The sequence below is a fragment of the Meleagris gallopavo genome, chromosome 1, assembly GCF_000146605.3.
Source record: "Meleagris gallopavo isolate NT-WF06-2002-E0010 breed Aviagen turkey brand Nicholas breeding stock chromosome 1, Turkey_5.1, whole genome shotgun sequence".
NCBI classification, from domain to species: domain Eukaryota; kingdom Metazoa; phylum Chordata; class Aves; order Galliformes; family Phasianidae; genus Meleagris; species Meleagris gallopavo.
In genome coordinates, this window is record NC_015011.2 from 29,790,981 (window position 1) to 29,818,194 (window position 27,214).

The following is a 27,214-nucleotide window of genomic DNA, read 5'->3' on the forward strand; positions in this document are numbered from 1 at the left end:
CTCCACATTTAATACTAGACCAGGCTGCCCAGGGCCCCATCCAATCTGCCCATTGTTTAAATTGTTGCTGCAAAATATACCAGAGTTACAGAGTGACATTATCCTCACATTGTGACCCAGCAGTTAAAGCAAGAAGATTGGAGCTGGCTGCAGGATGACTTAGAGAAATTGGGAAATGTGGATAAAATAGGTAGGGAAAACAATAATTCCTACCCATTTCATGGAAGCTGTTAGGTGAGTTTCTTAGGGGAGATGTAGTCATTCTTTGTGATTGCTGGGGAGTAGTTTCTTTTGCTGTAGGAGCTTCTTATCTTCTATAAGTCTCACGTGAGCTTTGATTAAAAGCAGTCTGTTCTGGTCAGTGTTTTTGTAGCCCACATCAGGGGATTCTGTCTTTTCTGGATATCTGTGGTTTGCAGGGGGAAGTCTATCAGATGGAGCTTTCAGATCCTCTCAGCATCTGCAGGATCTGTTAGCAGGGTCTCTGCCAAAAGACATCAGCAAATGTTATTTTAATACCTCAGCTTTTTAATTTTTGCTTGTAGAAAGCAGTGAAATTGCTTTTAGGTCAGAGCAGAACATTTGGCCAAGCTCTGCTGCCAGGCATGCTGATACAGACCAATAGCCCAGTAGTCTCTAATTCCTAAATAGTACTTTGCTGTAATAATAACCTACAGTGTGGTTCTAAGGTGCTCTCTTGAATTGCACCTCTCCACCTCTGTTCATATAGACATTTGAAATTGTAGTAACACTTGTTACAATTGACTGTGTTCATATTTCATTTATACTTGCATACTTTTTAGCCACATGTTGTACAGTCAAACTGGGTAAACCTCAGTAAGAGTATTCTGAGCCCGAGGAAACAAAAGCAGTCTGTGTTTTCCTTTAAAAACATGACAGCAAGAGTACTACTGTGTGGACTCTAAGAGTGTAGTATTGCAAGTGCCTGTCCAATGTCTGTCAAATGGTAGTTAATATTATTGTAGGTGAACACCCTTGTCACCCCAAATACATTTTGTAATGTGTTTCTGATACCTAAACTGCTACATGTAAGTGAGCATTTTTAATCAATTTATTATTTTAGTTAATATAGATTGCCCAGGACCCTCCAATGTATAATTGTATGTTTGAATGAGCACAGCAACTTCACTAGCAGACATTTGTTCTGTAGGCAGGCCAGGAGAATTATAAATGATGCCTTTTTTATTGCTGAATGAAAAAAAGATAAAAGTACTGTTATAAACTGTAAGTTGTAATAAATGATTTAAAATATGTAATTCACATAATGATTGTCCCTTTACAAATGTTCATATGAAGTAACCATATCATTTGGGATAATTCCTCCTTGAGGAATACTGTGAAAGAACAGCTCATTCATTATCTTGACTTGGTGAATTGCTCTAAAACATCCCCTCTGATGAGAAAATTGATTTAGCATTTCCTTAAACAATTGAAAATAATGCTTGAATTTTATATTTTCCTATGCAGAAAGTCTCAGTAAATATCTGCATTATGTGGCTTTGATTGGCTAAAAAGAACTTTCCAAAAAACACATGCATCTATCTCTCCTCTACATATGTACACATGCAGAACTTTGCTTTAAAACCCATCTGGTCTATTAATCACACTGAGAGAGTAATCACTCAGCTGTTGTTACGTGGCTCCTGTGATTCATTGGTGCCAGTCATTGCAAGTTTTGGAGTCACACTTGTAAATTTGGAAGTCCTGCATTTGCATACACACAGCATACTGCATCTGAGAGAGGGCAGTATGTAGTTTTTCTAAACTTCTGCCAGGAAAGCCCTCAAAATTAAAAATCTGAAGGGTTCATTTAAGTCTACTTGTCGATAGATGCTAAGGAGAAAGTTAAGGAAGAAAATACAGAGAGGAAAAGCATGTACGTACTGTTTTTAGTAGCAAAGGTCATGTGGGTAGATGAAAGAAGTAAATTTCTGAAACAACAGATGTTGGAAGAGATCTCATGGGCACTTGAGTTGACCCCAAAGGAAATGAACTGTGAAAGGAGTAGGCGAGTGGTCTTCCAAAGAGAGCATTGGCAGTGAGGTGTAAAAGGGATTACTTGCAGAGCAAAAGTAAAGAGTGACTAGGAGGGTCGCAGGAGGGCTTCCTTCAGAAGGCTCTGGTAGTTTGGATAAGCTTCTGCCAAGTGCTGTAAATATGCTGTCTTATCTCCACTGAATTTTCATAGCTTTTGAGGTTGTCCACCCTGTTTCATCTTTTTTAAAGCAGTAATTCAGCATTTCCTTGTGATCAGCATAGTTGCTATATTTGGATTCACATCTCACTAAGAGAACGTTTTAATTCATTCAAGGCACACCACCAACCTGATTTTGTCTTTGAGGTTCAAAAAGACACCTTAACAACATTCTCTCTGCTCCCAAGGATTTTGACGGGAGTAGTTTTGAAATTCAAACCAAACTGTTGTGTTTGTCAAGAGCAGGATGAGTTAGTGCAATTAGAAGTTGGTTCACTGTGTTTTTGACAAGTTCTCCCAGGAGATTTCTAAACATTGAAAACCTTTTAGGATGAAGTTCATGTTTTCTGCATACAGTTGGCAGAGGTAGATATATCACTCTGGTCTAAAAAGCTGAAATTGCGTTTTTTCTCTCTCACAGTCAGGCAGTGAGTTTTTGCATTGGGGTCAGAGAGGAGACTGCAGAAAAGAGTTATCTTCCCTAATTTTTATTCACATTTGAGGCTATATTTTTGGATTTATGATTTTGTTCATTCCTTGAGGCATGTAATTTATACACTTGTAATGTACAGAAGATATTACTTTGGAAGAAGGGACAGACAACTCAAGAAGAGTACAAGGATGTTGCTAGGTTAAGCAGCCCATTATTGTAAAAGGTAACAAAAAGTGTTTTTACAAATGCATTAACAACAAAAAGAGGGCCATTCTTTCTTGGATGCAGCGGGGAACATCACCACCAAAGATGAGGAGAAGGCTGAGGTACTCAATATCTTCTTTGCTTCTGTCTTTAATAGACAAATCAGTTATCTTCAGGGAAGATAGGGAAGACAGGGATGGGGAGCAGAATCAACCTCCTACGATACAGGTGGAAACAATTAGAGATTAGATATTCTGCCTGCACTGCCACAAGTCTATGGGGCTAGATGGGATCCACCTGAGGATGCTGAGGGAGCTGGTGGAGGTGATAGCCAAGCCAGTTTCCTTCATCTATCAGCAATCCTGGTCAACTGGAGAGGTCTCAGATGACTGGAGACTTGCTAATATGATGGTAGTCTGTAAGAAGAGTAGTAAGGATTATATGGGAACTACAGGCCTGTCAGTCTGATCTCAGCGCTAGAGAAGGTTATGGAGCAGATCATCTTGGATGTGATCACATGGAATGTTGGATGGGGGAATCAGGCCTAGACAGCATGGGTGCATGAAAATCGGGTCTTTCTTAGAATCATAAAATATTATAGAATATCCCAAGTTGAAAGGATTCTATGATACTCATTATAAGCCAGCAGTGTGCCCACATGGCCAAGTAAGCCAGTGGCATCCTAGCTTTTATAAGTGATGGTATAGACAGCAGGAATAGGGAAGTAATCATCCCCCTATACTCAGCACTGATAAGTCTGTACCTCAAGTACTGTGTTCAGTTTTGGGCCCCTCACTAGAGGAAAGACATTGAGACCCTAGAGCTTATCCAGAGAAGGCCAACAAAACTGTGAAGTTTCTAGAATACAGAACTTGTGGAGAGTGGCTGAGGGAACTGGGATTGTTTAGTCTGGAGAAGAGGAGGCTTAGGAGAAACCTCTTACACTGCCTGAAAGGAGGCTATGTCGAAGTGGGGGTTGACCTTCCAGGTAAGTAGATTCAGGATGGGAGGTAGTAGCCTTGTGTTACACCAAGGGAGGTTGAGGTTGAGTATTAGGAAAATATTCTTCTCTGGAGGAAAGGTCAGTTATTGGAACAAGGTGCCCAGGAAAGTGACGGCACCACCATCCCTGAAGGTGTTCAAGAAATGTGTGGTTGTGGCACTGAGAGGTATGGTTTAGTGGGCATGGTGGTGATGGGCTGACTAGATGATCTTAGAGGTCTTTCCCAATCTTAATGATTCAATGATTCTATTATTCTACTATAACCATTTCCCCAGGGGATAAGAAAAGGAATGAATTTTTGCCAAGGGTAAATTGGAAGGTGAGAGCTCAACTAAATAATTTCTGCAACTATGATGTCACATCCATTCTCTGTAATGAGAGGATGTTTCATGTAACTGAACTGCAGTGAATGACTAATGTAATACCATGGTCTATATGGGATATGCAGTTAATCCAAGTAACTCACTATTTTTTTGTAGCCTATTAGTGAAAATAATAAAAGTGGTAGACCTGTACTTCTGTAGGGAGACTATTGTTTTCTTTTTTTTCCCCTCAAAATCTGTTTAGTCAGTGATGGAGAATAAAATGAAATAAGGATATCTTATGACAAAGATCTTATCGTGATTCTTAGCAAATGGTTTTTCCTGTAATTTTTCTCATGCATGTTGAAGAAGAGCATGTTTTTGTCTGATTCATTAAATTGTCTTGTAATTAAAGAATGTATCATAATGTAGGAAACAACCTAATGTAATAGAGTAACAGAATTCACTTCTGAAAATGCATTGCACATCATTTTGAGGTCTTGTTCCAGTGGCAAGTTCTATACTCACTAGAAGCTGTCTGATGTAGGAGCGCTGCCAGTCTCAAAACCTCCCATTTTAACTTTCAGACCTTCTAGTGTTAGATTGAGGATGCCTCAGAGCTGGATATCTTTTTCTCCTTAACTAGATGTGTAACTAGGAACACCCATGTTCTGCTCAGGAGATCAGTCTCTGAGACACATTATAGGGTAGAGAACCCTCTGACATTGCAAACTGCTAAGCAATCTGAGCTGGCTCAGTTTATCAGACACACATGTGGATAGAGTCCAGTCCAGTAAATTTAGCTTAATTCTGCAACTAGCCTCCTGGAAAAACATTCTGGCAATCTGTCCATGGCTCCTTCTATTTATGTGACTTTTCAAGCAGAACATCACCAATGGAATACATTGACATTTCTTTGAAATGCTTGAAAGAAGACTGACAGGCAATCACCATTGCTCTGAAAGATTTGTTTCCATGGGGCAAGACATTTCCACAGAGCAGTACCTCTTTGCTTCACCCCTTCATCTCCAGGCAATGTCATCCAAAATGTCTGTTGCTGGCTGAGGAATCTGCATGGGTACTCTGGTCACAGAGTAGGTGAGGAAAACAGAAGAAAGTACAGAGAACAATTTTAGTTCTGTGATCAAATATATCTTTTTCCTGGGTCTGTTGTGACAGAATTTGGCAGTTTGTATCTCATGCACTGGTCTGAGTCTGTACACAACAGTGCAGTTAAGCGCTGTTTTGTTTTCATGGATTTATACTTTCTGCTAAATTTTCCAGTCCGTTTGTATCAGAAGGCTGGGCCATTCCATTTACATCCCATTGAAATATGTAGTGGCTTGTGCTGAGTTGTAATTTCAGGTGGCCAAGGCAGATGCTTGCATTTGATGAGGATGTACCAGAGCAGCTCCATGTGCATTCTGCTGTTTATCTTTTAGGTCTGCAGTGGGAGACAAGAGGAAGTGTCTCATATGATTACTAGAATTATTACAGTCAATGGAAAAATGTAGGTATATGAATGAAAAGACAGAAAAGGTATTCAGAGGTCATTAGACCAGACATCATTGACAATTTGGGCTTATATATTCTGAAAAGGACCTTTATGGCAATAAAGGATGTCTACTTCGTAGTGTGTGTGGATAAGCCTGGAGTGATCCATGGAGTGAGACTCAGCTGAAATTCCTGGAGCATAATTCAGCTGGAAGATCAGAACCACCAAATATGAGTGATTGTAAGACCTCTATGCTAGTTCCCAACTTGTGGAACAGATGTGCCTAATGACCACAGCCTTGAAAGCTAAAATGGGGGTTTAGAGGGAGTGTGGAGGAGGACTTCAGGAATGCAATATGTTAATGTGTTGTCTTCAGCAGATGAAGGCAACTCATTAGCAAGTACAGTATGCTGCTGGTAATCCTATTAGCTAGAACTCAGGACACAGAAAATTTTAGCTTCAAGTAAAATTAAAAGAAAAGAAAGAAAAATAAAAAAGAGAAGGAGCTGGGAAAACTAGATGCCAGATGTATTTTATATTACTGTTGTTCCTGAAACTAAAACTTCAGTTGCAGGTAACCAAGTTTTGGAAAGTAAGTGTTTCTTCTATCAATACCTGCGCAGTTGTCTTTTTCTTCGCTTACGTACTAAAACCAGTATTTTTAATTAGCAAATTTATGAGGATAAGAATAATTTTGGAAGAGACTTATTACTATTTGGATTTCTTTTTAAAAGAAAAGGAATAAGAAATTTGCACTGACTTTTTTGTAAAACCCAAATTTAAACACATTTTTCTGTGCATTCTGTGTATATCTGGCCTTCTAAATTTCTGTAAGAGAGGCTGTGGATGCTTCTTCCCTGGAAGCTTTCAAGGCCAGGTTGGATGGGGCCCAGGGCAGCCTGATCTGGTGGATGGCAACCCTGCCCACAGCAGGGATTGGAACTGGATGATCTTTAAGATTCTTTTCAACCCAACCCATTCTATGATTCTATGAAATGCAAAAAATAATCCTATTTCTTTTTTTCAATTGAAATTGAATGTTGCTATTTCTCTACTGTTTACTGCAAGTTGAACCCTGAACAAGCACATGTTATTTACAGTTACAGATAAACCAAAAACCAGCTGGATGATGGTTTTCAAACTGAGACCATTGGTCTAAAAATGTCACTTCAAACTTGATCCTAGAATGTGCGTAGTACCATGAAGGCAAGCTTATACTGTTGTTTGCAACTAGCCCCAAATTTTCTCAGAGCATATGATAGCAAAATTCTTCAGAGCATGTATGAGCTGAAGGAGTTTTGTCCAAGACAGAACAGCTCTTCAGTCACCCATTCCTAATGTTAAAGCAGCTGATTTACCTTCCATGTACAGTGAGCAACATGTAATAGCATAACATATAATACTCTTGGTCGTGATATCCTTTGTTTCTATAGCATCATTTTTTATGTTGCAAAGCTCATAGCAAGGAAAATATCTGCTCAGGTATTTTACTGCAAATCTATCTTCTTGGATTTAGACAACACTAGAAAACATTTTTTATTTGTATATCAAGCAACAAGGAAATTTATGTATGTGAGTATTTGGAAAGAAAAAAAGAAAAAAGGGTGATATATATTTTAATACAGCTAAAATTAACTGGAGATAGCAGCCTCAATGCGAAATTATTTAGAGCTCTAAATATAGCTTACCATTCTCAAAGAGTTACAAATGGCATTAGCACTTTTTGCAAATCCTGAAATGCTCTAGATGTTGTATTATTGCTCAACACAATGCAAGGGTATGTGTGGCATAGATACTCATATTGTTGGAGGTGATTTCAAAGCAATATATTTAAGTTTTATTTTTATTCTCCAAATCATAGTCAGACTTCAAGGATACCAGAAAGATTAATTGCTCTGTCATAATTGATTTCCCTTGACAGCAAGCTGGAGTCTTAGGAAATCAGAAAGTATATGTTAGTTCATATTCACCATAGAAATGGTTTTCATGAAATGCGTCACTGAAGTAGTTAGAAGTCATTATGGCCAACTTGGCTAACTTACTAGTGTCTTGGGGAAGTTTTGCATAGGAAACAAAACACAGGTGCTTTGTAGGAACTAATTTCTTTGTTTCTTACACATACACAGTACTGGAAAATTACTCCTTTATTTAGCAGCTTATCCAACCCAAAAATTAACTAGAAAAGCTCTCACTGGTGTTTCTTATCCAGAAGAATTGACAGATATTTGTTTTAACCAAGGCTAGACATGAGTAAGACAGTAAAGCAAAAATAAAGGCTTAAAAAATTTGGAGAAACGCAGACTCAAAACAGAACATTTACTTATGAGCAACTTTTTTTAATTAGTATTTTCAGCAATTGTGAATAGATCGGCAACTGGCAAGTGGGAATTACAAAGGTGAGTGTAACGGTGTCCCTGACCTTGTATTTGCCTGGTGGAAATGTTGGTGGACATCTTCCTAGGACATCCTGGGTGTGCACAGAGGCTGTGCTCACTGATGTCTACATCACCCCTGGCAAGGAAAAGGTTGCTTCACCTTGCTCTTCCTAGATTCCTCCTTAAAGACTGAGGGAGTTGGGTCTGTTCAACCTAGAGAAGACTGAGATGGAATCTGGTTAATGTTTATAAGTATCTGCAGTGCGGGAGGCAATTGTATGAGGCCAGACTTTTCAATAGTGTGCAGTAGTCAGATGAGGAGCAGTAGCTTAAAACTGGAACATTGGAAGTTCCACACAAATATGCAGGACTTCTTTACAGGGAAGGTGATAGAGCACCGGAACAGGTTGCCCAGAGAGGTTGTGGAGTCTCCTCCTATGGAGACATTCAAGAGCCATCTGGACCCCTACCTGTGCAACCTATGGGAAACCTGCCTTAGTGAGGGAGTTGAACTTGATTTCTAGAGGTCCCTTCCAACCCCTGCAATTCTGTGATTCTATGACTCTTGTGAGTATCGAAAACTTGAAGTGAAGCCACGAGGAAGAACAGTCTTTGTCCTTAGAGGGAAAGAGGGACTAGGCTATTCCTGGTGACTACAGACAGATTGTCTGAAAATGTGAGATCGTGTATCCATCCTTCCTTGTGCACTGGCTGGTTATCAAACACGTGTTTTTTTTCTAATGTAACAGAAAGAATTGATAACCATTAATTCTCTGCACTACTAGCAATACTTGTCCTACTGAGTAACTAGTAATTGTCACTTAAGGCAGGGCACTATGTTGCTAGCTGATTTTCAAACCAAAACACAACTCTGATCCTAGAGCATTTTGTGGTCAAAGAAAAGTCGAGTTATATCTGCATAGAGAGACGTGTGTAAGCAGTAGTGACATCATTTGTCAAGATGACAGGTAATCCTGGATGCCTAATGCACAACATCCTCATGTTTTCTCATAGGGAGCAAGGAGTCATAGAGGAGAAAACTCTGCAGCTGATAAAGAACCACAGAGAAGAAAATTTCTTTAAATAGCAAAAAGAATCATAGCTTGAACTTCCATATAAACTGATAGAAGAAGCAGATGTCAGATAAAGGGTCTGTACCAAGAGTTGTGAAAGATGTAAAGGGATTTGAATGTGAAAAGAAGTAGCCTATATGTTATCTGATCAAAGAAGAATGACGTGGCAAAAGAAACAGACTAGAAAAATGGTCTCTGTGGCAGGATTCCTCTATCAGTGGAGAACTGCACTCGTCAAGTCCAGAGGAAAAAGAATGCTGAATGATGATAGCAAGTGATGAGAGCCTCAATAAGAATTCTAGCTGTGGGGTTTGATAGGAATTGTCATATCTATAATACGTTATGCACAAAACATCTACAATATGAAGGCATAACCAGGTTGTGAGGAGCAAACAGAGGGTGATATTTGAGTTATAGACACAGGGGAAAGAGAGAGGGAGTGCTGTCTGTCACAGAACAGTCATCTGCCAGTGCAGATAGGCATGGCTACAGGTCTTTCAGGGAAATGTAGGCATTTCTTGTTTTAGGCAGTCTGAAATTTTGAGATTGCTTTGAGCTAGCTCAAGAAAAGTGGAAGACCAGCTCTGACATTTTATTAACAACTAGCACTGTTTTGAGAACATGTGCATACATGGCTTTGGCTTTGTTCAAAATGTATTAATATGTAAAATCAAAGTGCAGAGACATAGAGCTTGTTTGAGATCTGGAGGGCATGGGGATTTTTTTCTTTTAAATGAGCAGAAATGGACAGTAGACTGAATTACTCTAATGATCTTTTATTGAAAGGGGTCATTCAAGTCCAAGCACAAAAAATGAAGGGAGGCTCAGTTGCTGCTTTGACTCACAATGAGATAGTTGCTGCTGTCCTACTAATATCTTCTCAGATAATTGAGAAATAAGCAAGGGTTGTAGTGGTGGTTGTAGAGAAAGGCCACTTGTAGAAGGCAAAGACTGAGGAGGACAGGAGTGTAACAGTGATGGAGAATAACAACAAAGTTGTGGGTACATTCTTGCCTTGCAGTATGCTGCAGAAATACCTTTCTATTGGAATGCACAGTTTGGAAGCAGTAATTAGAGAAATTCAGGGCAGAAGTAAAACAATTCTCCAGCGTGTTTTCTGAGAGGGTGTTTCAATACTGAGGCAGTTATTCGAGTGTTAGAGTGGATTTTCTGTATTTTGTATTCTTCACAGCTAAGTGATGAAAGATGTAGCTACGTATGCAATTAGGGACTTCATGCCACGGCTCCTAGTGGAGTTTTATGATTGTTATTGCCAATAACAATTCAAGCAGGTGAAGCGTAAACAGGTGAACAGATCAGATAACACTTTCTGCCCTTGAAAACTGTGACTAGATTAGCACTGATAGAACCAACATGGACCTCCAAGTCCTCTGAATAATAATTTGTCAGGCTTCATTTTGAGTGATAAGTAGCCTCACTAAAGCCATACAAGCATACATGCAGGCAAGGCTAAGAGTAGCTGGGTATTCTTGGTTTAGTGAAGGCTGAAAACTGCAATGTCTATCAAACTTCCTTCCTAGTAAAATAAGACATTTGCAAAGAGCAGGAGGCCAGAAACTCAGCTGTAAATTTGATACCATAGGCATAACAGTGAGTTCTGGTTGTGGCTGCTGACTTGTTACGTATATTGGAGTGAAATATTAAAATTGTGTTTGTGTTTTAGCAGCCCACAGCTGCAGAGATCACTGTGAGCTGCAGCTCCAAATGAAGTTAGAGATAACCACAGAGGATTTGGGCCTTTGTCTCTGAATTCCAGCTGCTCATTTCTTACTTCAAACATTTGCAAAAATTTATAGACATTGCTTGTCACTAAATCTCCTCTATCTGCCTGTCTTACCACGCTCTGAGAGCTGAAACAAAGCTGTCTAAGAGATGCAAAGATACCTGAAAACATAAAGCCTACAAACTGATAAGTTAAAAGGATTTTTATGAATTAAATAAAAATTGCTATTGGCAGTTTCTGGAACAAACACAAATATGTACATTCATATGTGCATTTCCTGCATTCTTTCCCTCTGTTTTTTGTTTATTTATTCAAAAGGGTTTAAAGCAATGTGTTCCTGGTACACACATATCATTACAGCACATATCTTTGCTACTTAAAGCAGAAATACTCAGTGTGCATTTGTCCTCTTTCATGATTACATCTGAACAGTGTTTATATTATTTTAGCATTATGTTGTAGTTACTGTGTACCGATTATCCTCTGAGCTACACAGAGGCAAGATGAAAGCGTGGCACATTTGGCTGCCATTAATCATTATCAGCTTTTAATTCCAGCCCCACCTTCTCTGCTGCAGTTTCCCTTGGGTGGAGAAGTGCTGGATGCCGAGGAACGTGGAATCGTGTGTATGAAGCATGAGGTACTGGGGGCCAGAATAGAGCTTCTCCTGCCATTTATTTTTCCCAGATGATGGCAGAGAATGGCCAGATTTTCTCAAAATTGTGGCTCTGATGCTCAGCTGCCGTTGCTATTATATCTTTACTTGAAGAGATACCAAGTCAGTGCCTCCAGTTGCACTGCAGTACCTTAAACCAGTACCTGGCATTGTGGCAGAGAGTGTATGCATTTGTTTGTCTTGGAGAACTGGAAGCAAAGGGAAGAAAATCAAAATATCATGGCCTCCTTCTTTGCAGCATCTGTTTTTATTGCTGTGCTTGTGGATTTAATGAAGTAGGTGATGGAAATCAGAGGTGCTCTCTTTGCCCACTGCAGCACTAGGATGAACACCTCGGTGATCTTAAATTTATCCTCTGGCTGTCCTTTCCTCATGACTGCAGAGTGAAATGAGGTAATAACCTCATTTGATTTGCACATCCCACAAAACTTGCCAGTGAGGCTGGAGACCTCTGTACAGCTGATTTAAGTCTCGTGGTGCTGGGTTGGCTTTTTCTTCACAGACTGCATAGAGGTATTCTGCAGGCTTCCAGGTTAGAAAATGCAGAAGTAGGTGAATCTGAGAAACCTGAGGCTGACAAATTTAAAGAAAGAGTGAGAGAAACATGTAGTTCATGCAATATGAGAGGGACAAATGTGAGTTACCAGTATGTCTACACAGATTTATTTTTCAAGCAATGCAAGTGGAGATACGGTCTAAATGAGGTATTTTGGGCACAGTTTCCAATAAGATCATAGATACAGCAAAATACAGACACCTCATTGGTGAGGACTAAAGCTGATCAAGTAAATTTCATTTAATTATGCGCTGAGAACTTAAAGAACATGGAATATGTCAATCATGTCCCACAGGTGAGCACAGATTGGTAGCCCAGACAGAAATCAGATCCCATGGATAGAAAATACCGTGTGCAAAGGCATGACATACACTAAGCTGTATTTCAAGGGGGGAAGCATTTAGATTTTGGATTTGCATGTTTGAGCTGTTAGTGTACCTATTAGGAAATGGTGCGGATGATTCCCACCAGGCATCTGGAATTTCTTAGAAAACTGTTTTTCTGGGTTTATTCTAGTTAAGTTGTCTTTTGTTGGTTAGTGAAGAAGAAATTAAAAAATAATAGCAGAAGAAGACTTTGGACAACAGTTTCTTGGAGTCAAGACAACAAAATGCTTTGTTAGTTTGGATTTGTCAATCTGATACTGACATTTGCTGAGAAAGTTGATAGTCATCAGCTTTTCTCCTCAATAATAATGCACTCATGTTTGCAGGTGACATATATGCATTCTTACTTACCAAATCTATGAGCCAGATAGAGCTTCAAAGGCCATTTGATTTAGTAAACTGAATCTTCATTCTTCTGAGTGCTGTGGCTGTAGTGACCTTCATGGAAGTCAGTAGGTGTACCTCATTATTTTAATTGCTTTTGTTGTTGTTTTTAATATTACTTTCAGATACATTTTCTTGAGTTTTATTTATTATTGTTATTTTACATTTCATTTCTTTGTTTCCACTAGATTTATTTTGAGAGGGTTTTATAATCAGTCTGTGAGAGGTTTTACACTCAAACTTTATTTATGGCCATAGAAGAAGCATACCTTCTAGATATGGCCAAGATTTTATTAGTAGCATCCTTTAAATTTTAACAATGTAATCCAATAACTATTATTAGTTGACTTCTAATTCTTACAAAAAATGTTTCAGGTGCAGTACTAACGTTAAAATTGTTATATGCACACACTTCTTAGTTTCTACCACTTTTCACGGTGCTTTGTTCACCATCTGTTGCTCCTGCAGGCCCTGAGGTCAGTGCTTTCAGGCTGGTGGGGGGTCGGGGAGCATTCCAGCATGTCACTGACATCTGGAGCCTTTCCCTGGGATGGATATGATTTTTGTGTTAATGGTTTATTTTTCCTCACTCTAGGATCCACTTGGAGTCATTTTATGCTTGCTAATACGATTTTAGACCTTGCTTTTTCTTCACTGGTCTGAAGATCCAGGTTATGACAAAATTTACCATACACAGTTCCTGAAGTTCCGTGAAGTGTGTTAGATGCTATTTCTTTGTTTTCACACTTAAATGCAGCTTTCTCCAGATCCAGATCTGGATTTCTTTAGCATACAAGGTCAGTTGTACATAACCATGGGGTCTCCAATGCCAGTGTCCATCTTTATCACCCACACCTGTACCTCTCTGCACTGAAGCTGCAAAGCTGTGGGGCTGTCATCACCAATGGAAACCACATATTATGGGGCTACAGGATAACAGAGGTCATGACAATTCCAGCGTGATTTGCACAGTATGAAGTGTATATATATAGAAAATGTGAACTACTGTACCATGTGAAAGGTACCTGTAATAGGGAGTATCAAATATGTATTTTTCTAATGGGCTTTCCAATCACCTTCTTTTTATAATGTAAATAGGAGCAAGCTGTTGGGGTTGGATCTCTGTTTTCATTTGTTTTAGGAAATGTTTTCCAGATTCAGTAATGGTTTGCCAAAACAAATAATTTGGTATATTCCAAATTTGGCAGAGTTGACATTCTAGCCACTGATTGTTATTGTCATCAACAAAATATGGGTGCAAAAACACAGTCCATTACAAAATTGTGTCTAATGGAATTTTATCTGAAATTCAGTAAAAAGCAGTAGGAGCACAGGGGCAAGGCAAGAGCAGGAGGCCAGATTTGTAATTGTGTGCTTAATTATTTCTGGTTCCCATTTGTGTTTTCTTCAAGAATATGTAATGTTTTTTTTTCTCCCTATTTATTCCTATTTTTTCCTGGGTGAGAATATGTTTGAGTTACCCTGAGATATGAGTCCAGAAATATGTATTAGATACCATGAACTGAGGGTGCACATCCATAAAATATTAATATTTTATAATAAATATTAATCTTTCGGCACTTAGTGAATGTCTCCCAAATCTAAGGGGATGTTTGCAGATGCAGCATAAGGGATCGTGCAGCTGGGCTGCTATTACCATACCTGATGACCAGAAGAGCGTGCTTTGCATTTGTGATAAGGGAAGATGAGAGCATCCTTATTTTCTCTTATCTTCTGCATCTGTAAATTGGCACTTTCTCTATGACTCTAGACACTGAGAACCAGGTACAGCGGTTCTCCTAGCTTCTTCTCAAGTATACTCATGTTAATTTGTTTAGCTCAGTATCAGAGTATGTTAGCACAAACTGGCCTCTGTTAGTGTTTGGGCCATGATAAATTCCCTGCTGGTAAACCCACTCTTTCGTTTCCCTTCCACCGTTGAGAATGTTGGAGCTGTTCAGCAGCTCTTGCATGTTAAATCATATGCAAAGGAAGCAGGAGCTATTTACAGAGCTCCTTCCATTTCAGATTCCTTTTTCTTACTGTCAGTAACTCAAGCGTGGGTTGCACTAACTGTGGGATACAAATCCAGGTGCATGTATGGGAACAGGGCCAGTATGTTTTTAACAGCCTACAGCACACTGGATAACCACACAGCAGTAATTATACTGATTCCAGCAATATTGCTGGACTTTTAAGTTTTGTCTGTAATGAGCCATGCTATTATACCCATTTTCAAGTGATCAGTGGTGGGTACAGATAACCAAATGAAAAATTCCTCTAAATGCAGCTCCTCCTCAGCTGAGTTATCACATGCCACAAAATATGCATAATAATAGGTAAGAGCTTCCACATTTCCAGCATTACTTTGTCAGCTGAAATATATCAGCAGAGAAAACTGCTTGGATTGATTCAGGCAGATTATGCTGAAGGATCTTCAGTTGCAGAGAATGTTTATTTAGACATATTATGAGCAGATGCTGAAAACACCCCATAAGTTGAGTGAGTTGCAAGTATGAACGACTTGAGGGGACAGACCTTCTCTGCCAATCTCTTACCTGTAAACTCTTTGCCAGATTAGGAACAGAAGTTGTAACTTTTATTGCAAGGGTCCTGTAATTAGTTACATCATGAAACAATTCTTTTTACACAGTGCAATATACAGGTGCTCATATACTTGGACAATTTTATGCTGTCAGCCGTTGCGGTGGGCTCATTATTATCGTTCTGAAGTGAACTTTTAAACATGTAATTACATGGAGCTGAAGTAAAAATCATACTGTAATAGTTAGTATAAACAAGATATTCAATTTCAAGTGGTTCCATAAAACTTATAGTGGGAAAAGTCGATAATGGGAGGCTTAAAAATAGAACCATGCCCTTTTGATAATGATTCTAAAGGGCAAAATATATTGTGAAATCTTATATTTAGGCTATTGCTTTTCTTTTTTAACAGGATTGGGAGTTCCCACATTTTATGGGTGATGTTGAAGTGAATCTTCCAGGCTTGCCATCTGCACACATGCAGTTCAAAGTACCTTATTTCCAAAAGATCTTAAAAGAGGAGTATCACATTCATATAACAGGTATGTAACTACACAGACTGTGATACAGGCACAAGTTGAACTGCTTCTGTGTAGGAAATGAATGCTAACATGTCTTTACCACATATTTTCTTTGTTCTCCCCCATCTCCTTAGATGATTGCTGTTTTTCTATCCATTTAACTCTCCCTATCATATCATCCATATATAAGCCTCTCAGGGAAATGAGGGATCTGTATCTTACAAATCAAAAAGACCTGCTGTTTGTCATGGATTTCAGCAACTTCTTGTGACACTAAGTAATACCTAGTGTAGCTTCAGAAATCTTTTATCTAAAATTACTCTCCAGGGGAATTAGCTGCTTATTTCATTTAAAATCTCTTATGCTTTCAGATGCCTTTGCTGTGATTTATGCTAATGTCTTTTCATAACTTCGGTCATTCTCATCTGGCAAAGGCCACTCACAGCCATACTTCCATCACTCATCTAACCAAAAGCAGGCAGTTAAATAACTTCAAATAAAATAGAGTCACAGTTATTCAAATGGATGGCACATACAGATAAAAGTACCCAGTCCTTACATACTATGAAACGGTGTTTGAATAACAGTAGAGAATGAAAAAGAGAGGAAGTTTAAATAGAGATAAATATTTTGCTTTTACTTTCAAGCTGTGCAAAACAATGTGGTGGCAAGAGAGAAATAAATAGTACTGTATAGCAAAAGAATGCAAATGTGAATTGACAGAAGACTTTAGCTGCTAATATAAATAATCACAGCACATGACAGTGTGCAGCAATAAGATATAGACAGCATCCAATGATTCAGCCGTATGAAATTCCTGCAGAGCAGGGACAAAAGGAGTATTCAGACATCATACAAAGACATGGTTAACAGTTAGCAGGTGAGCCCTAAGCCTACCAGGCATCAAAAGACAAGTAAGGAAAATGTGCCAAGCAAGAAAGAATGAGGAACTGGGATTCACTGGAGATAGGCTGAATGTAGAGAAGGAATTTTCAGAAGAGATGATAGAAATTGGAGTGATCAGGTTGGAAACCGGAAAAAAAAAAAAAGAAAGTGAGTGCAAAAGTTACCTGCAGGCTGTTGAGTAAAAGGAGGCAAGTGGGTCAGGAGAAAGTAGAGATAGAGAGATGAAAGGTTTTTTCAAGTTGTTTGTAGGTTCCCTGTTGGAGTACCGATAGGAAATAGACAATAGAACACAGGAAATGAGTTTGGGGTACATCTAAATGAGATGGTTTGAGATCAGGAGCAGGACAAATTGAAACAGGTAAATGATGTCATTGTCAGTGATAGAAGATACAAAATGAGAAGAGATATGTATCTGACAAAGAACATGTTTTTCTCTCTGAAGTGAGAAAAGTCTTGGATAAAAAGGGAAACAAAGAAGAGAGCAAAAAAGGAATATAAGAATCAAGTATCTGACATGAATAGGCATGGAATTCAGGCCTCGTGGAAAAGAGGATTTAATTCTGCTTTTCAGAACTTTGTAGAGACTCAGTTCCAAGTCCAGATGCCCTGCAGTTATTCCATGGAATAAAGAGCAGTAGTGAAATGGGTGCACGCAGTAGCTTGAACAAGGACTGAGTAATGATTGGGTGAGCCGTGCCATTAGATACAGGAACTCAGGATATAATTAATGTAAATGAAAACCAATAGGTGGTAGAAGAGGGACTGAAGAGTGAAGAACAGTTTTGCATTGCAGAAGAGTCAAGGATATTGATAAGCAGAGAAGAGCTAGGAATAAGCAACAGCAAAGAACATAAATTACGTATCAGAAATACAACTGCTAGCAGTGCTGCTGTTTAAAAACAAATCAAATAAGATCGATATTTGTACATTTTAGAGTCTTCTGCAGAGAGGACTGGAGGTCTTTCTGATTTTCTGGCAAGAAAGCATTCTTTTAATGAGGATGAGCTAATGAATAGGGGCTGAGGAATATTTTTCCCTGCTCAGCATTAACAAGATCCATTTATTAGATTCACTAGACAAATCAATCCATTTGACTGCACATCACGTACTCTGTCTACTGAGTGCCTGTTTTATCTCAGTGCTACACCACCCTTTAGGATATCTAATAAACAGCCATAACACATGGCACAGGAGCCTCCCTTTGGGTAAGTTTTACTTGAACCATCTGTTCTTGCCATCAGTTCTTAGGATAGGTTAGGGTATCATCTTGGATCATTTTCAAACTCTAGTTCTTGTGTTGATGTGTAGATTCTTCTAATTTTCTACTTAAATCAAGGAACTAATAGAAGGAAAAAACTGGTTCTTTATATATATTTAATAAGATGAATGTAAAAAAATCTAAAATGAGGGTAGAAAGTGAAAGAAACTGCGGCAGATGACATGTGGGTAGAGTATTGATCATGGAGGGAATGTAAAGCCCTGTTAAAACCTTATTTGTTTAAGCCTCGTTTAACTCATGGGATCCGCAGTGTTAAACTTAACTGTGTAAATTTTTTTGTTTTGTTACAAGCAGGAAAAAAAAAAGACAAGGGCCCAAATATCATTTATTTTTGTACTTGCTATTGTGATAAGGTCAAGTTGCAAAACTACAATCTGTGCCCCAGTGTCCAGAAACTGAAAATCCATTTCTACTAGTAGAGAGGAAAACAAAATCATAGCTGAAATATCATTTCCCATCTTTTTCCTTGCAAATGTTATTCATAGTTTTATGTATTTGGTCACTCTTGACTGATACAAACAAGAGCAGCCCCTGAACTCCCCTGAGCAGCCCTACTCAGTGCTGAGTTGCTCTAATGAGCAATGGTCCCACAAAGAATCAGTTATAAGTGTAGGGACATGCAGAGAAGTAAATGACATTAAACCACCTTTCTGTTGATGTGTGCTTAATGACTTGGTATATGGTCTATACAGATGAAGGAGTTCACAGTTATGTGATCTGTGTTGCCAGCTCTCCTGATTTTATTGTAAGTCTTTTAAGATAGGTGATTACTAACGTATTTTTTTTGTTTTGTTTTGGATTGGTTTTTTTTTGTTGTTGTTTAATCTTGAAGTCTTCTCTCCTGTATTCAGCACCTGTGTGAGAACATCTACTTTCATATTTTTAAAAATGTACCTCATGATTGCAGAGAGAAAAAAATGTTGCTTCTACATAGGTCCTTGTCTCAAAAAGCAGATAAATGAAGCAGTATTGAGTGCATCATTTTTCGCTTACCTGGCTAGTTTGAACAAGTAGCATGCTTTCTTAGGCCTGACTTATGATTTCTGAATGTTTTAAACTGGCAGTTATGTTAACATCTGCAGCCTGTTGCTTATATGCTTCACTGTAATTTTAAATTTACTATCAAAAGCCTATCTCATTTTTATTGGTAATTTAGTACCTCATTTTGCCCACATTTCTTTGCGTCTAGGAACTCCTAGCAAGTATCTACTCAGTATTAAACATTTTTATCCTGTTTTGATAGGTGCTTTTATCTATAAACATCAAAAATATCTTGAATTCCTGCATTTGCTTAACTCGTCTGGATTTCCCTTGATAGATGGCTCACTATAGTGTGTATGTTTTCCTTCCTGGCTGTTGAAAATACATAATCTAGTCTAGTTTCTATAATACCCAGGGAAATTTGTAATACTTTAAAGTAAATTTTGTAACTTCTGATTCTTTTATTGTTGAAAGGCTCTTGGAGGCCAGGCTGGTGCCATCTAATGGCACAGGGAATTGGCTGTATAGCTTCAAATAAGTTCCAAATGAGGAATGTTAAGGTTTAGGTATGAAAACAGGTAGGGAAATTTTTCTAGCTGTTTGTAAATGTGCTTCTGAGTTCTGATCTAGACGTACTCTTCCACCCAAAGGAGAAATTGTCACCTTCATGATTGGCAAGTGCCTGGTATGGCTGGCTTGTGAAGTTGAACCAAAAGAATGACTAGATCCAGGCCAAGCATCACCTACACAGATATGCCTAAAGGAGCCCGAGGGCAAAAATAGAAAGGTTAGAGGTAAAAACAGAGCTGTCCGTGCACATAGACATTAAAAGATCTCAGAGGATTTGCTGCTTAGTTCAGCTGTGAGTGGTCTGTACGGATGTATCTAGCCAATAGCACTGACGTGACAGAAGAGATGAAGAATGTTTCTTAGATATCTGTACGTTTTACAGAGGTGTCTGGGTGTTTTTAGACACAAAATGCAACTGAGACAAGAATCTGAAGACAACATTTTCTACATAAGCCTCTGGCTGTGGTTGCACAGCATGTGGTCAATTGAATCTAGCCTTAATAAGTGGGATTTTCATATGTCCTCTTGACCTCTAAAATGCTCCTGAGGACTGGTTTCTGCACTAGAATTCTATTTTTAGGACATGACTACTCCATTACAGAATGGACTTACAAAAACAAAAATGCTCCATAATCAGAAGCTGTTTGGGAGCATTTAGACCTGCAGGATCTTCCTGCCTCAGTTGCCTGGTAAATCAATTGTATGTGATGTTGTGGACTGGTTGCTTAATCATTTGTAGAATTTTTGAGCCTCTTTAAAAAAAAAAAAAAAAAAAGAGCACTGCCCAAACATTTTGTTCAGCTGGCAGAAATGCGTGACCCTTCACATGTCATGTGTAACAGATAAGGACTTCAACACTGTAAATGCTGTTTGTGAACCAGGTGTGTTTTAAGTAGTGCATGGCTGAATGATACCCAGTTTTGACACCTGATTTTCTTCATTGTAACTCCATTGAGGAGTCTGGGTGTAGTTCTCAGTTTGCTGAAATACTTGACTGGCCTTGTGGTCTTGACATCTGCATCCTTCCAACTCAATTTGTCTATGCAAAATCTGTCTGATTGAAGAAGAGCTAGACAGTGCCAGGTGTATGCAAATATTCTTGGATGCACAGACCTCCCTAGAGCAGTAGTGGTACTGATCCTACAGAAGTTGGCTAGGAGACAAATTAAATGACTTCATTACATGGGACTCCGTTTTCCCTTCCAATTTTTAATCGGGAATTTGAAACATTGTAAAATTAATTATATTATGGGTTTTTTTGGTTGTTTTGTTTTGGTAGGTTTGATTTTTATTGGATTTTTGTTTGGTTGGTTGGTTGGTTTTGTTTGTTTTAAAGAAAAAAATATAACTTTACAGTATATTTATCCCAACTCTGCAAAATGAGAGGCTTGAGCCTATCACAAGATGCAAGGTCAGGAGTGACTCCTAACTTACAAAGTTCATTTCCTGTATGAGCTTGATACATGATTTAAAGTTTGCTATAAGCAACATTATGCTAAAATTGACCTGCAATAGACAATAATTTTATATACATTTTTGTACAGCGATCATACTTGTATATATAGTTAAAGCTTGGTTAGTATCTTCAGTCTCAAAAATGAAATGTCATATGGAATTATCATTAGGTAGATGTTTGTGAGAGGAGACTGTCTGACCTCTTGGGTCAGACTGCTTCAATACATTTTTCACTCATCTAGAAGAATTGCTTAATAAACTGGACTTATTTGTCTGTCATTCCTGCTAATGCAGCTAAGTAAAGTACACATCTTGGAAGAGGGATAAACAGCAGAGGACAGTGTATTCTAGAAGAAGGTAAATACTTTCTTTAAGTAACCCAGACAGCACTAACTCCTATTTTGTGTCACAGGAGATTAACACAGCCCTTGGCTACAGGGAATATGGAGTAGGAGTTGAAAGATATCGTTGTGTTCATATGTTTGTAGTGAGACTGTTACAGAATTTAGTTCTGGTGCCAACAATTTTCAAAGGAAAAATCATTGAACTCACATATCATGGCAGTGAAGCAGAGAATGTAAAAATAGTCTAGAGGTGAGAAATTAAAGGAGTAGGTCGAACAGAAAACAGAGGGATGTCAGGCAACCAGGTGGCTCTTAGGCATAATGGACATGACTCAAGTGAAGTTTTTGCATCTAAGCTGATTGTCCAAGCACCATTTACAAGCAGTAAAACAACTGATACACTCAGGGAAACTTCGGGCTGTGTTTCTGTCTACCTTACCATATCTGGGGGCTAAGTGAGGAAGTTTCAAGTTTCATACTTCTAATAAAACAAGAAGGAATTGAAAGGAACATCTCTTTTATATCAGGTAAGTACTCTAATACTTGAGGGGTGAAACCTTTTTTAAACATATCCAACACAGAAGATTCACAGTGGTGTAGGAGAGGTTCTACATGAGGCCTGAAACCAAGCACCTAGCAAACTCTATCCAGCATTTTCAGTATTTTCTGCTAGCTTCTTAGGTGACTCCGTCAGCAGGCTGCTATCTTGAGTCTTACTGCTCAGGTGGTTTATTCTACACATCGTACTTAGGGCAACATGATCACAGATGAGAACTGTGAAATCCCCTGGGTGCCATCAAGCCTAAAGTTGTGGTAGCTCACATCTCAGTATTAAAACATGTAAGTTCCCTTTGTCATTCATACCTGAAGTTTGTAATCAAGATTATAGCAGTATCATTTGGCCTTGATAAAGGTCATCTCAATAATTTCTCCGATTCATTACACTTCCTGTTTTGATCTTTTAGTTGTCTGTTTTTCCTTTCATGTTTTCACTGTTGCCATATCTGTCGGATGGAAAAGAGCAGTCCTGGCCCAACATGAGTCTTTTCACTTCCTGTCATCCACTTCTCACAGTCTAGCAGTCTCTGAAAAAACTCTTCGAGCTCTGCAGAAATGCAGATACCAAATAGGTATCTGTAGGTAAACAGATAATGGTTCTAATGTTTATGTTTCACTGGCATTTGTGTTTAGCCCATTTTCCTAAGAAAATGAGAATTAAATGACCATGTTCTCTGTGGGGATTGGTCTCATTCTCTCTTTCCAATGCTCATTCATCATCAAACAACTTTTGAGCACACAGCCAGATTCAACAATATTTTTGGAGGGTAGGAATCTAAACAATACTTATGTAATACTTATGTTCCCATTATGCGCTGGGAATTAGTTAAGGAAATTAGGTGATTAGGTAAGAAAAAATCATCTAAGTCGGTGCCCAGCTGAGGAAATACAGGTAGAAGTCAGTCATTATGTATTCTGTTTGACAGCAGCCAATTGATCAGTGAATGTGTGTCCCAAGCAGCCCATCAAAGCACACTATGCAAGGTGTATTCTGGCTCTGTTTGCTGAAAGCTTATGTGTGGTGGGTAAACTAGGATTGTTCTGATGGGGAGAAACACAAGAAATATGGGACAGAAATCCACTGGAAACTGCATCAAAATAGATGATATTGTTTCTTAATGTAAGAGGACTGGTCCAAAAGTAATGTCTCCACTTTTATGATGCTGGCCCACAGCGTCAGAGGCAGGTGTTGGGGGTATGGCAGTAGAGGTTGAACCTTCTCACCAGTATTCTACTTCATTAAAAGGTCAATTACAGTGTTGATGAAAACCCAGAAAATAAAAACTAGAGTTATTAAGGAATTATGTGAACTGGAATCACTGCAAGGTCTGTTCAGTGTAGTTTGATTTCTGGATAGTGACAATAACACAACTGAAAGAACATTATCTTATAGTTCCAGTGCAAATGCAAATTAGATTGATGAGGACTATTAAACACAATTTCTAACATGCAAGGAGTTACCCTTATGGAGCATGCTGGTCCATGGCTCAGTTTGAACATACAGAGGAACTGGAATCCACTTACTCTTTATCAAACATTCATTTTCTTTTTCACTTGAAAAACAGTTAAATATGGTTCTAGCATAGATGGTTTCATTCATCGTCAGTAGAGGCATTCCTCCACAAATGTCCTTCCACATAATGCTGTGATGTCAGTCGCAAATTCTCCATTGTAACACAGCTTTGATGTATGTAGTTTTGCTAGATTCTTGGGTGGTGCCAATCACTACTGCATAGATATGATCTTAACATATGTTCAGCTAAAAGTGAACGAGGTGACTTAAGTATGAAAATAGTATAATTTTTTGTGTGTGTTTTCATAGAATAATTTGGCTCAGAAGGAATGCCTGGAGGTCATCTGTTCCAGTATTCTGCTTAAAGCAGGGATAACTTTGCTATTGCATAAAATTACCTTTTATATATTTTGGATGCCTAGAGGAGGCATGCAAAAGATTAGTTTTAAATGATAAACACAATATCCTCCAGTATTCAGGGACTTAATGTTAAGACTATGAGTCACTCCTTGGAGGAGTTTTTCACTACATATAGCACAGGAAAGCTAAGCTGACTAACCTTCCAGTATTAAAATCAACTCTTACTTTTTCTTAAGGGCGTAATATCTCTAAATCTTCACTTATCCAATTGCCTCACCTGTGAGCATTTGGATACCATGGTTGGTATATTAAACAATATCTGTATGTGCTTAAAATGTACATGCTTACAAAACCCCAGAAGAGTCTCATTTCAGTCATTAATCGCATACAGATATTTCTATTAAATATAGCATTTTCAAGGAGAATCTCCATGTCAATATTTTCAAAGTCTTGAAATTAATGTTTTTAATGTTTATTGATCTGTACCACATCATGTAATTATCTAATCAGCAGATCACCTACAAACTGCAATGTGAATTCAATTGATATACTTCTGTGCTTGCATTACAAAATTATTTTATTATGCGCCCAGACCTAACTGTAAAATACTAAGGGATATTCAGCACAAAGTTAATTACAGTGAGAATATTATTACAACTTTACTTTACAGATTTATTACAAAAGGATTTTTGCTTTTAGTTGGTTTTACATATGAATGCATGTGTTCTGCTTCTAAAATGGATATACCAGATAACAGAAGTTTCTTTTTTCCAAACAGGCAAATGGTTTAACTATGGGATTATCTTTCTTGTTTTAATCTTGGATCTAAATATGTGGAAGAACCAAATATTTTACAAACCTCACGAATATGGTCAATATATCGGTCCTGGACAGAAGATCTACACCGTGAAGGACTCAGAAAGCTTGAAAGATCTTAACAGAACTAAGTTGTCTTGGGAATGGAGATCCAATAACACTAACCCATTGACCAACCGGACCTATGCCGAAGGAGACATGTTCTTGCACAGCAGATACATAGGCTCTAGCCTTGATGTCAAATGCCTGGCTTTTATTCCAAGTTTGCTGGCTTTTGCTTTGTTTGGTTTCTTCATCTGGTTCTTTGGGCGATTTCAAAAAACTGACCAAGGCATGGAGAATTTAGACAAATCATACACAAGAATGAAACGAAAGTCACCGTCAGATATGGGAATGACACGAGAAAATACGCAGGTGTTAGTAGAAGAACCATTAAGTTTTCAAGAACCACATCTTGTATCCATAAAATCAGACTTAAGTGAAATAGTTTTTAATTCTTCTCTCCTAACTTCTGAAAACTTGAACGCACAGTTGAGTGAACAAGATAGCCCCTTACAACCAGTACCAGAGTCCACTGTCCCTAAGAGTAACCCTACAACATAGAGTCAAATACCCAGGAAAATCAGTTTAAATAAGCAGTTGCTATCAGAGTTCAGTTTTACCTTTTGTAAGTTAAGATTTACATAGTGTTTAGAATAAGAAACTCAATCTATACCAAACGGTGCTCAGCATGCTTTTTCTAGGATTTTTTTTTATTTGTATTAGAGTACGTGCCTACTGTATATCTAACATTCCTTTATAGATTGCTTCCCAAAATTGCACAAGCTATTTATTAATACATTACCTTAAGTGTACAGTAGTGTATTAGATGATTACTTGCAGGTATAAAATTCTACCATGGTGGTGCCTTGAGACATTAAACTGTTTTTTAACTCAACACCAGATGTATAGCACAGTTATTCTGATCTGTTTTGAAGTGCTTTTTGTATATGGTTATTTTAAGAATCATTTGATGTCTTAACAGAGGAGATAAACACAGTTATTCCTTGAGGAGATTTTCAGTTAGAACATCACAACTTGACTTTGTTATTTACTCATCTGTGGAGCCAGTGACTTTGATGACCGGACTGCAGAGAAGCATGTTGATTACCTTTTAATTTACGCTGGCTAGCTGCCAAACACAAATACAGATTCATTATGCAGTAAACAGCAGAGTGATAATACAGCATGGGTCACTACTTACGAAAATATGACTTTCTCCATCAGTAACAGCAATTAGGTGATAATGCCTAATTATATTTTTTCATAATTAAAGATAAACTGCTTCTTGATTAAAAATTCTGCCCTTCACCTTTCAGAAACAGAGGTGAAAATACATGGCTGAAGCAACTTTTTCCATCATCACACCCTACCTATGTCACATCAAAGAGCCAATGGAGTGATTACAGTAAAGGGCGCAGAGCCCATTAAATCCTGTATTTGTATGGTTCGGTGCAGGTATGGTGAAACAGGCCAGAGAAATGCACCACACACAGACACTCTGAACACACTGAAGAAATGTTTAGGAGTTTCAATTAAACTAGATTAATACTTGAGTTGTCTTGTACCCTTTTCTTTCTTCATTCACTATCCATGAGCAAATATAACGTGGAATCAGAAACGTGCTGAAGTATTTATTTTGCTTTTTGGAAGGAGACGTTGGAATTCTTTGTTGTGCGATCAAACTATATGCATTAGAGAGACTGTGTATCTAAAACGTCAGAAAGACTGTGATTTGCCTCTAATTCAATTCTATAAATTGTTGTTACAAGTTACTAAATAATAAGTAATTTTTAAGTCTGAGTTTTTTCCCTGTCATTAACTTGCTGTGTTTTGTCTTTGTGACTTTTTTTATCTCCATTGTTTTGATCTATCTGCTTTTAAGTTTTTGGAATGCTGAATCTGGTATGCATAATACAACTATGCATTTATTAACTGTCACTTGAGAGTCAATTCTAATAAATATAATTAGACTATTGTTTATTATGAGGCAGGGGCATATTATGTTACTTTTGGAGTTTAAAAAAAAATTAAACATGGCTGTCCTACTTAAAATCATAAATATTTCTGGCACTAGAAAGGACAGTAAACTCAAAATCAAATATTTTGCTTATGGAATATTTATTATTATATCGAGCAAAATTTCACTTTATAATCAAAACAAATGTTTTCCCATTAAAAATGGATAAAAAGTGGATAAAAATAATTCTGTTACTAGCTTTTGCCTACTGTCTATAAATCTGTTTATGTAACCAAAAACAAACCATTAATTAGTAATAGTAAAACACTGTGAGAGCCCACCTGTGCGATGTAAGAGGCGACTATAGCGATACTTGACTTTCAAGCAGAACTTGATTTAAAAAGAGAGATCATATGTTAAGTGGTTACAGAAATAGCTGATTGACTTTGCAGATACATGCTTCTCTGAATGTTTTGGGCAATATAAACCCAACCTTAAAATTCCCCATGAACCTATTTCTCT

At 38.0% G+C, this 27,214-nt stretch overlaps 1 protein-coding gene across 4 annotated transcripts in view; it reads left to right on the forward strand.

The window, feature by feature from the left end:
• The window catches only part of TMEM117 (transmembrane protein 117), a 192,065-nt gene extending 165,392 nt beyond the window's left edge, over positions 1 to 26,673 (forward strand). For 2 of the 4 annotated variants that reach the window (XM_031553408.1, XM_019612791.2), the window contains 2 exons: positions 15,803 to 15,932; positions 24,656 to 26,673. In XM_031553408.1, the coding sequence (XP_031409268.1) occupies positions 15,803 to 15,932; positions 24,656 to 25,296 (771 nt within the window). In that variant the 3' untranslated portion in view covers positions 25,297 to 26,673. Of the gene's footprint in view, positions 1 to 15,802; positions 15,933 to 24,655 lie in introns of those variants that run through there. The other 2 variants (XR_002111932.2, XM_031553409.1) reach the window with 2 other exon arrangements.
• The last annotated feature ends 541 nt before the right edge of the window (positions 26,674 to 27,214 follow it).